Genomic DNA, 12,027 nt, shown 5'->3' with positions numbered 1-12,027 from the left:
CTTCAGGAGTTTTTGAAAGTGGAAAAGGATGTCCCTGCCCTTGTAGGAACTGGCAGTGTGTTCCACCAACGAGGAACAACAGATGAGAAAAGTTTGGATTGGCTTGAGCGCATCGGGTGGTAGAGCCAGGCGCCGCCTCTCGCCAGAGGAGCGCAGCGGTCTGGAGGTAGTGTAAGTCTGTAAGAGGGCATTCAAGTAGGTGGGAGCAGAACCGAGACTACTTTGTAGGCAAGCTGCTAGAGACTTGAATTTGATGCGGCCGCCATAGGTAGCCAGTGTAGCTGGATGAGCAGCGGGTAACATGTGCCCTTTTGGGTTGGTTGTAGACCAGGCCACCGCGTTCTGGATCATCTGAAGTGGTTTCACCGCGCAGGCTGGGAGACCTGTCAGGAGAGCATTGCAGTAGTCGAAGTCGTGAGATGACTATTGCCTGAACCAGAAGTTGGGTAGCATCTTGAGTCAAGTAAGTCCTGATTTTCCGTTATGTTGTAGAGTGCGAAACGGCATGACCGGGCGACTGAGGCAACATGATCTGAGAAGTTTAGTTGGTTGTCAAGAACAACTCCTAGATTTCTTGCAGTCCTGGTCGGTAAAACAGACAGGGAGTCAAATTTGATGTTGATGTCGTGGTGTATGGTAGGTTTAGCTGGGATGACCAGCAGTTCAGTCTTTGAGAGGTTCAGCTGGAGGTGGTGTGCCTTCATCCATGTAGCTATGTCTGAAAGGCAATCCGAGATCCGTGCTGAAACCAGGGGGTCGTCAGGTGGAAAGGACAGATAGAGCTGTGTGTCGCCTGCATAGCAGTGGTATGAGAAGCCCGTCTTGAACGGATAATCTGTCCCAAGGAGGTGGTGTAGATAGCAAAGAGGAGGGGCCCAGCACTGAGCCTGGGGGACCCTGTGGTAAGATGGTGAGGTGCAGATAGCTGACCAAGCCATGATACGTTAAACGAGCGTCCTGTGAGGTAGGATTCAAACCAGGAGAGAGCAGAACCGAGATTCCCATGTCAGCGTAGTATAGAGAGAAGGATACGGTGATTAACCGCGTCAAAGGCAGCCGATAAGTCAAGCAGAATGAGTACTGATGACCGAAGCCGTCGCCCTGGCTTCTTTAAGGCTTCTGTTACAGACAGCAGAGCCAAGCTTGTAGAGTGGCCGCTTTTGAACCCAGACTGATTTGGATCCAGAAGGTTGTTCTGTGAAAGGAAGTCAGAGACCTGTTTGGAGACTGCTCGCTCAATGCCTTTGGATAGGAAAGGCAGTAGTGAGACAGGGCGGTAGTTCTCGACTTGAGCAGGGTTGAGAGAAGCTTTCTTGGTAACGGTGTTACCCGGCCATTTTGAACGCTGTTGGAAATGTGCCGGAGGTTAGCGAGGCATTGATCACATGTGTGATAGCTGGGGCATGGTCGGGCTGATGGACTGAAGTAGGCTCAGAGGTATAGGGTCCAGCGAAAGCATGTGGTAGGGACGGCTGCATGTCAGGAGTCTGGACACTTCACTCGAGAGAGGCGTGAATGCTGAAAAAGATGTTCCAGCAGTCCCTAGAGGTTGTAGGAGTGCGGTATCTGAGTCAGATGCGTTGAGTGGGCATGTAGAGAGTTGAGTGGGAGTTGAGTGGGTGTAAGGGGAGGGGAGGGGGAGGGGTGCATCTGGGATCTGTGTGTCTGATGGCTGTTGACTGAGGTCGTTGTCACCTCATTGTTCGTGATCGCCATGTGGGGGAGGGGTGCAAAATCCAGTGATGGTGGGGGGCGATAGCCTGTGATGATGGAGGTGAGTGTTGCGCTGGTATTGAGGGGGGGGGCTGGGGGATGGTGGACAGACCACCGCCATTGGAGCTGGAGCAGGGCAGTCAAACCTGTTGTAGAAGTGGTTCAACTGGTTCGCCCTGTCCAGGTCCCCCTCCACAGAGCTGTTCTTCTTCAGGCCAGTGATAACATTCATGCAGTCCCATGTCTCCTTCAAGTTGTTTTCCTGCAGTTTCTGTTCCATCTTCCTTCTGTAGTCCTCCTTAGCCTCCTTCAGCTTGAATTTGAGTTCCCCCTTTACGTGCCTCAGCTCTGCCATGTCCCCCTCTCTGAACGCCATCTTTTTCCTGTTAAGAAGGGTCTTGACATTGCTGGTTATCCAAGGCTTGTTGTTGGGAAAGCAGCGTACAGTTCTGGTGGGAACAACAATGTCCATGCAGAAGTTCAGGTAGTCAGTTGTGCACTGTGTGACCTCCTCTAAGTCCTCTCCATTCTGTAACACACTCCAGTCAGTACACTCGAAGCAGTCTCTCAGAGCCTCATCCACTTCGGGTGTCCACTTCCTGAAGGTGCGTGTGGCAACTGGTAGCCTCTGTACTTTGGGCTTGTACATTGGCTGGAGATGAATGAGGTTGTGATCTGACTTTCCCAGTGGGGGGAGGGGGTTTGCACTGTATGCATCCCTCACGTTTGCATACAAGAGGTCTATTGTCCTGTTTTGCCTTGCGATTGTGGAGTGGATGACGTCACATGCTGTATCCGGGAGAGCTCGAGGTGGAACGTAAACACAGACAGCAATTGCGTGCGAGAACTCCCTCGGCATGTAATACGGACGGAGACTAACCGCTAATAACTCCACATCCTTACAGCATACAGTCTCCTTTACTGTTACATGTCCGGGATTGCACCAACTGTTGTTAATGTACAGCGCCAGTCCGCCTCCCTTCTTTTTGCCAGAAAGTTTACAGTCTCTGTCCAAACGAGCTACACTGAAGCCAGGCAGCTCAACGTTAAAAGTGGGGATATGGCTTGTTAGCCACGTCTCCGTAAAGCATAACAAACTACATTCCCTGTACAACTTCTGGTTTCTTACCAGGGCATCCAGTTCGTCAGTCTTATTAGCCAGTGAGTTCACGTTTCCTATCACAATCGATGGAACTGAGGGCTTGTATCTCCACTTCTTCTCCCGACGCCTCGTCTTCACTTTTACTCCCGCTCTGCAACCCCGAAAGCACCACAGTTCCTCTGGAATGTTGTCGTGAACACAGCCAGCATTCCGTCGTAGTGCGACCAGCTGGTTCCTTGAGTACACAAGTCTGCTGTCGCTGGAGCGTTGTAATATGTCCGTATCCATAGGATAGAATAAAAACACTCCTCAAAGTGTGTAATCCAGTCACACAGATGCATCAGTCAGATGCCATCAGTCACACAGATGAATCCAAAAAGTTGCGAAGTAAAAAGTAAACAGTAAACAAAAGACGTAAAAACAAACACTAAGACACTGCTGAGTAGGCTGCCACACTTGACGGCGCCGGAACCGGAGAGTGTGTGTGTGTGTGTGTGTCAGAGTGTCAGAGTGTGTGTGTGTGTGTGTGTGTGTGTCTGAGTGTGTGTGTGTGTGTGTGTGTGTGTGCGCGCGCGCGTGTGCGGGTAAGTGGTTAAGCCTGTCCCCTCCACCCTGTTCCTCCAGCCATCTTAGCGAGGATGTGTGTGTGTGTGTGTGTGCGGGTAAGTGGTTAAGCCTGTCCAAATACAAAACTCTAGAGAACCATGTGAGCCTTCCTAGCCACAGAGTATTTGGGACCAAAATTAAACAAACTCCCCCAATCTCCCACACCACTCCTTCACTGTAACTCAAACAACCCCCTCAGCCTAGGGCATTCTGCAAGAGAGAAAGAGATAGCAAGCATAGTCGGCCCGATTCTGGCTGAGTGCTGCCACTGTCGGCGGAGTTTCAGGTCGGCTGAGGCACTGTCCCCTTGAATGGGCCGACACTGACACGCAGTAGTTGGGCTGATTACTGAGTGTCTTATTTGGCCCGATTGGGGTTTGATGGGCTGCCAGTTTTCGAATCAATCTCGGCAGACGGATTTCATACAGTGTGTGTGGCCCGATACTTCAGGAACGAACAATGATCAGTATCGCGGCTGTTGGCGGCAAAAATGAAACATTTAGCGACAGCCGGACGCTAAACGTACATGGCCCAATTCTGTAAAGTGACTGTCGCCCATTACATGTGGAAGAGCCACGAGCAGAGCAACTGTTCAGTTTGAAAACAGGACGGCGCGAAACTGTCTCGTTTTGGACACTGCCTGTGGTAAGTAACTTTACCTTTACCCGTTATTGCATGTAAATCATTATGAATGTACGTAGGCTTATTATTGCAGATAAAGTTTAACAAGTAGCATAACAAGAATGGGTGTTTCAATCTAACCCCTTGACGATGACGGCTAAGCGGTAACATAACGTTATGATTTCTTACCCTACTTTGTTGGCCTAATTACCGCTAACGCCAGTGTTGGTGGTTAGTCAAAAACGCGTTCAGTGCTGTTAGATTAGCTATACTTGCATGTGGTTTTCAAAGAAAAGTGGGATCTAATCATTTTAGAAATAGCTTAAAGGTGCCATGTGTAAGAATTGAGGTAAAAATATCCAAAAAATGAGCTACACGCATCATAAGAATGAGCAGAAATAAGGGTGATGATGCCATTAAAAAAATGACAAGGTATAGTGCTGAAGAGATATCAACCTGAATTAGCATGCTAAATTACTAGCCACAGCCCGACAGGTGTCATAATACCAGTTTAGGCCATGGGAGGTGGTATGCGGGCAACATAACAGCCAGCCAAACTGCAATACATGTGTTTCGGTTTGTTACTCTAGGGTACACTTTCTGGAGGTATACTGCCCCCATCTTTTATGGAATGTGGAGTATGAATTGATTTTTTGGCAGACATTACACATGGCACCTTTAACAGTTAACCAGTATTGCATGACTTAGAATATAGCGATTGGTAATGGGCATTTCATCGTTATCTATCCAACTTCAGGCACTAGGCAGGCAGGACCGAGACTGTATGCCTTAAGAGAGTGTGTGTGTGTGTGTGAGAGAGTCCACAAGCCTTTGTGCTTCAGGTCTGTATGTGTTGACAAATATGTCTTGCTTTTGGTGATTGTCATTGGTAATATATTAGCATTTAACAATCACACAATGTCTTGTTTGCCCAAAATAACTACCAGGGAGGTGTTACCAAGACAGCTGCAGAGTGGCAAGACTGGGCTTTAGTAATATTTTGTCAGACAGTAAAGGATAAATAGTTTAATGATTGTTTTCCTTTCTTTTGAAATGACATGCTGTCCATGCATCTCAAATTGAAGGATGGATGGAAAGAACTCTTTGATCAACCCCCAAAGAGAGCTGAGGTGGCTATCTGTGAGTATATTTGAGTGGACAAACAGAACTTCTCTGACAGATGACATGTTGAAATCTTGCTTTAGACCTCATAATGATCTTATAATATTCTTTTATACCTAAATGCAGTTTGGAGACACCCCCGGCTGGTAGTGCTGCTGAAACTGGTGGAGGCAACAATGAAGCGGCAACAGAAAGAGAAGGCAGGTGGCAAAGGTTGCTGCTGTTGAAAAATACTTTGAGAGTGAGTATGTGTGCATGTATGTAGCTGGGTAGGTCATGGTACATGGTACAAAAATACAGAATTTAAAGCACTAGCACAACACTTAACTCACAACCCACAACTACTGACAATGGAATTACTCTTTTAGAGTGAGTGAGTGAGGGAGAGAGATAGAATATTTCTGTAAATGTTTAATGTTAATTTAGAATAATTTATTTCTTTGAATCATTATACAGTTTTAAAATGTTTAATTGTTTGTTTTTTTTTATATGAAAGATGTCGATTGTTGTAGATAAAAGTAACTAAGTATATTTTAACTTGTTTAATTTCTAAAGTGTATATATGTAAAAGCTTGTATAATTTTAAATGTTTGTTTTATTTGCAAAGTTGTGTTTGTTAAACTTGTTAATAAAAGTAGCTTGTGCTTTTAATTACTAGTTCTGGATTTGTGTTTATTTTCAAGTACTTTACCTAGTTAATGGGCTGCATGTGGTCCGGGGACCCAGCCGACATTCAGCCAACACTCAGTCAGATCAGTTTTATAGTGCGTGGGCCAGTACAGGCCCAGAGGCCCAGCCGACACTCAGCCAACACTCAGTCAGATCAGTTTTATAGTGTGTGGGCCAGTACAGGCCCAGAGGCCAAGCCGACACTCAGCCAACACTCAGTTATATAGTGTGTGGGCCACACCTGGGCCAACAGAAACAATAAGAGTCATTTCACAGTGTGTGGGCCACACCTGGGCCAACAGTTCCAATAAGAGTCATTTTACAGTGTGTGGGCCAGACCTGGGCCAACAGAAACAATGAGAGTCATTTTGCAGTGTGTGGGCCAAATCTGGGCCAGAGGAAATTCTTTGTGTCAGTTATCAGTAACTGGGCCATTGTTGGGCTGGAGGCCCAGCCAGAACTGGGCCAAAACTCACAAAACCCTGAGGCAAGGTAGTGGGCCAGAGGTGGGCCAGTCAAATTTTGCTATCTGGGAGGGAGAGAGACTGAGGGCCAGATGTACGTACATTTGCGAACGTAGCGTTATCAGCGCCATGGACACACCGCAGATTGCGAGCGCTGTCAGACCCAAATTTCTGTCGTATTTATCAATCGTTCAATCCTTAGTGTAAACTGCGCCTTTCTCTGCCCTTCTCCGCCCATAAACGCAATTTACGAACGTCCACAACTGAATGGCAGCGCCTACAAGCGCAGTTGAATGAAGTTAACTGATGACAACATTAAAAAGAATCAAACGTTTAGCGATCATGAAATAATACCATACATGATAAGATGTCAACAAGCAGGGAGATAATGAAGATCAGTAGTTCTACTCAAACTACTTGTGCACGTAGGCTATGGAAGATTGGTCAAATCTAGCAAGTAGGAAAGTTTAAGTGAATGACGTGAAAGTGAAAGTAAGACATGCAAAAGGCATACTTTTGGTAGTACACATACTTTCACCACAAAAACTGGTGTTCTAAATAGCGATTCTGTTGTCTTTGAAAGGTTCTCTTATTGACGCATTGAACTGCAATTTGGATTAACACCTGCTTTTACAAGGCGGAAGTATTTAGGCGCAGAATAGACGTGCGCTTTCAGGAGCAGTCTTTGTACATACCGCGGAATACATAACTAGGCGCTCTTTACTCTTCCCCTCCCATCTTTTTACGCTAAACTCCCACTTTCCCCTGATCCTCCCATGAATGCATATGCATGACATGACAATCGCAATCTGCCACTTTCAGCTCCCGCGACAGGCAGTTTGTGCTTTTACATCATTGCGGCCTGTTTGTACATACTGTACCTCGCAATGATTTTACAGGCACATTGCGAAACAAATACGCCTGAAATGGGCGCAAAAGCGTTAGTACATCTGGCCCAGAGAGAGAGAGATAGAGAGATGGAGAGAGAGAGAGATAGTGAGGGAGAGAGACAAAGAGAGAGATAGGTAGGGAGAGAGAGAGGGGGGGGTTATCAGATGCTGCTGTGTTGGTCACTCTCCAGTAGGATATTGTGTTTGTACAACATAGCATAGATTAGCTTACACCTGTGGTAACACAAGACACAGTGTGTGTGTGTGTGTGTGTGTGTGAGTGCTTGATGATTCAACCTCATTCAGATTGAACCCCTGTCATTTTGTGCGCATGTGTCATTTACAGGCATATCTTTGCTATTGCTAACATCTGTTATACAACGATGATGGATGCCAAGCAGAACCAATGTATAATCATCAGGTAACACACATACACACACACATACACACATGCAAACACACACACACACACATAAGTATAAGTATAAGTATATATACTCTTTTGATCCCGTGAGGGAAATTTGGTCTCTGCATTTATCCCAATCCATGAATTAGTGAAACACACTTGTAAATGACGTCACTCGTCAGGACCAATGAGGGAACTGGGAGTGGTCGAAGGAAATCGTGAAGCTGTCCGCGCGCTGTTGGAAATATGTCAATTGATTATAAACCCCTGTTAAACCTAATAAATCTGACTCTGCTCAATATTAGAAAAGTTTCAGTTCATTGTAACATTGTTATCCTTAGTAGGTTGATACGCCCACAATACATATTGTTAATGAGAATGCCTAACTCGTTTTCTTGTGACACCCGCTCAAGCTTAGGAATATATACTATAGGTCTTCTCCATCTGACGATTAATTCGGGCGGTTCCTAAACATAACACGTATTGGTCTGGAAGTGGTCAGAGGTTACATGCTGATCCGGACTGCTATACTCATCAGCGTGTTAGACAGTCAAGCAAATTCCTATGCTACAGGGGGTCAGGCTGTGCTAGGTTTTCGCGACCAATCTAGGACCATCGCTGACAAACTGCACACCGCTGTGTAATGCTTGGTCATTTCATAATAACATGCCAGCTCCCAGGTGATTTAGTTTCTACGGCGGCAATAACTAATCTCAACCGTCCATTATGCTAGTAACGTTACCTAAACTGCTACTCTGGACTACAAGTACAATAGTAAGGCTATGCGGGTCAGAACATCACAATTTATTTGTCAGGTACAAGCTATTCATCCAATACATTATAGAAGGTACATCTAAATGAATAATGTGAAAGTTACGAAAAAAGGTTAAAGGAACATTAAGGAAACCATATGAAGCAATCAGAGAATGAACATACCAGCTCAGAGGATGAAGACTACACACCTTAGTGGTGCGGGAGATTCTGACTACAGAATGGCTCCTAGAATGCTCTGTAAACTTCACTTAAATAGGCTACCTAGTTTGTAGTTGGTTATATTGATATGGATCACATGATTGGAGGTCAGCTGATTTTGGGTCACATGAGAAGTACTTTGATGAGACTTGAGACCATTGTTGTAGTGAGAGTGAATTAATCAAGACATGACAATGTACACATTAATTACATTTCCTGCTTCCTAGTTAGTTTCTCCTGTGAAAAAGGCAAAGGTTAGAGATATAATCAAAAGTTGTTGTAGCAGCAATATGTGACAATGGGCCCACCATGAGGTCATACCATCATGTGGTAGGGTAATTAATCAACAGTTCACATGATCAGGAGTTTGAACAGTATAGAAACATTAGGACTCCTTGCACTCAGTGAACACACAGTGAGGTGAAGCACACACTAATCCCGGAGCAGTGAGCCGTCTTGCTACAGCGGCGCTCGGGGAGCAGTGAGGGGTTAGGTGCCTTACTTAAGGGCACTTCAGCTGTGCCTACACACACACACACACACACACACACACACACACATGCACACACACACATACACACACACACACACACACTTCATATATTTTAATGCTTTATTTTGGATCGACAACTCCTGTTAGTAGGCTAAACTGGAAAGAGCAAAAAATAGGAACATAATGGTCACATTAATCCCATAAACACACAGATAACTCTTACACCAACCTTATTTTGGGCCTTTTATTCACGTTTGTTTCAAGATTTAGTAAGTATAAGCCCTTTTCGCTCCCCACTTCTATGCAGCATAGGTTTCCATTATCCAAACAGCTCCCTTTCCCTAAAAGGGGGGCAGGTACATGCAGCACGGTCTAGCTAGATCCAGTGTGGTGTTGTAGTTGTTCTAACGTTACTAGTTGTTGCAACAGCATGTGAAAAAATTACAAAGTTTGTTACACCAAAAAGAACGTTAATCTTGCGTTAAAAAAATTGACGCCCTTAAAATAGGTTTACGTTAACGCCGTTAATAACGCGTTTAACTGACAGCACTAGTATATATTGTACATTATATTATTATAAACTGCTAACCAGTAGGCCACGGCTGCATTAGTATAGCATTGGTATAGTATATATTGTATATCATATCATCAACTAAACATAAGTCACACATTCATTCTATCACTTGTAATATGAACGTAGCCTTTTTCCTACAACTAGGTGAGATAATTGGCTATGCCTGTTATACTGAAGTTCCACAGTTAGCTAGCTAGCTAACCGTTTTACATCGGATATGGTAAGTGTAGCTAGTACATGCTGAATGGGTTGTAATGTAGCCTACATCATTTCGACATGAGTAAGTTACATCAGAGCCCGTCTACGGAGAGCCTTGGCACTTCCTATTACAGTTTTTCTCAGTCGCTTTGGTGCTTTTCTCACATCACTATTAACATTTGCACAGAAGTTAGTGCAATTCTCAAAACAATTAGTGCAAACTGCAAAACCTAGTGGATGACCTGCAAAAAAGCACGCCACTTGCTCAAAATGGATAGTCCATTCCTCAAAAGCAGGTATTCATGTCAATGAAACTGTCAGTGTCATCAAAATGAGAAGTCTTGACACCATTGTTTATGAACAAGATAGTCAAATGGCTTTGTCATGTTTTCATTATGACAGTTCTCTCAGTGTTTTCCAATGCAAAAAAAGGTCAGAACTCGGTGACACTACCTGAACATGCTCAAGACAGCACTATACAGTACTTGTACAGCCATTTGAAAACTACAGTAAAGTTACACATTGCTGTAGTTAGGTGAGTAAGTGAGTACAAGACACTGAATGCATACATTTTTACTGTATGCTCTTTGCAATTCTACAGCACTGTGACAGAATTTGATAACTAGTTCAACCATTTTGTATATAATGACTCAAGCAATGAAATGAAGACTATTAGTTTTATTGGGAACGACTATTCAGCATTCATAAGTATAGTTCATTTTGACTGACATGACATAAGCAAATGATAATGTTAAAAACAGCAGAGAATTGTATGAAAGCAACTGATACATGTCCAAAAAGTATTTGCAATTTGTTCAGAGGAAGGAGAAATTGCTACTATGATGTGCACAAATTACTAAATGTTGTGGAGGTTGAACTAATAGTTTAGAAAAAAGCACCAAAGCGACTGAGAAAAACTGTAAGCCCCATTGTATCGAAATTGGTTGCAGTTCCATTAGAATTCCACTGGGGGTGATCGGGAAAGTGCAGGTTGAATGGGGGTCTATGGAGCTAGACGGCTAAATGTATCTCTTCCACCTGCTTGTCATTGGAAGAATCGTAGATTTTATTGTAGTTTATGCAAGTTCAATATAGATTTTAGATCTAAAGTTGAATGAATAAGTACTTATGTCCTTTTCATTTCTTACAGGTTTAGAAGACTTACGTGACTTCAAAAAATATAACAATCAACAGTGTGTGTTTTCTTTGCCTCTCCTAGCGAATGCAACATTCAAATTACTACTAAAAAAATTATATCCAGAGAAAAGTGGATATTGAGGGTTAAAGCTCCATAGACCTCAATGCATTCTGCACTCGACCTGCGAGCGCCCTCAAGTGGAATCTGAGGAGGAACTGCAACCAGCCCAGAAACCGGAAGTAACCAGACAGTGCCAATTCTCTTCTCTGGTTACATACACATAATTCTTTATAACTGCCGTGTTAGTAAAATAATTCAATGGCCTGTAAATTAATAACTAGATGTAACGTCAAGGTGTGATTAGGCTATCTGTCTTTCCCATTAGAATAAATTATATATGTATGTTAACTTGTTTTCTGCTAAAATGGGATTAAATGTATGCAGATTAAATGTATCTTTATGATGATGCGCCTTTGGTAGGCTACGTAAAGGCATGCTGCACACACTTGTTTGGGCACGAGCCGCCAAAGAGTAGATTCGCACAATAAACACCAACGCAGTTCTGAACTCCCGGTCAGCTGAATGGTGTTTTAAATTGCTGTGGACACCGATGCGACATGAGTGCGATGCACTCTGCTTTCAACATTCATTTACTGTACATTAGATTCCATTCTTTTCAATACAACTCTGCACACCAGCATCACACTTTGCGCCGTGTAAATCCGCGATTCAGTTATATTTGGTCGACGCTCCATAAAATCCATTGTTCATCCAGTGTTTGCGTGTTAAAAACTTCGGCGCTGATGTGTGTGGCAAGTGACAGCGCACCATAGACTGTAGGCCTATAAAATGGCAATGCACTCATGTCGAAAAGTTCCTTATTTTCAACTGAACTCAAAGATAATGAATATAGTATTTTATGTTTGTTATGCAAGTTATACTCTCTCCTAAAAACATATGTTTTTGTGTGTACTTTGTGTGTACTTTGTGTGTGTGTGTGTGCGCGTGCTCTCACCTAATAGTGGGGAAAGTGGCTCTGGCAAGACTGAGGCAACCAAA

At 44.0% G+C, this 12,027-nt stretch overlaps 1 protein-coding gene across 1 annotated transcript in view; it reads left to right on the top strand.

Moving 5' to 3' along the window:
* The window catches only part of myo15ab (myosin XVAb), a 139,502-nt gene that overhangs the window by 18,181 nt on the left and 109,294 nt on the right, over window positions 1-12,027 (top strand). The window contains 2 exon segments of the mRNA XM_048247871.1: window positions 7,534-7,608; window positions 11,991-12,027. The exon segment at window positions 11,991-12,027 is cut by the window's right edge and continues 54 nt beyond it. Of these exon segments, the coding sequence (XP_048103828.1) occupies window positions 7,534-7,608; window positions 11,991-12,027 (112 nt within the window).

This window comes from Alosa alosa, chromosome 7, assembly GCF_017589495.1.
Source record: "Alosa alosa isolate M-15738 ecotype Scorff River chromosome 7, AALO_Geno_1.1, whole genome shotgun sequence".
NCBI lineage: Eukaryota > Metazoa > Chordata > Actinopteri > Clupeiformes > Clupeidae > Alosa > Alosa alosa.
The sequence above is the reverse complement of the archived record's forward strand: the minus strand, read 5'-3'. Positions and strand labels throughout refer to the sequence as shown.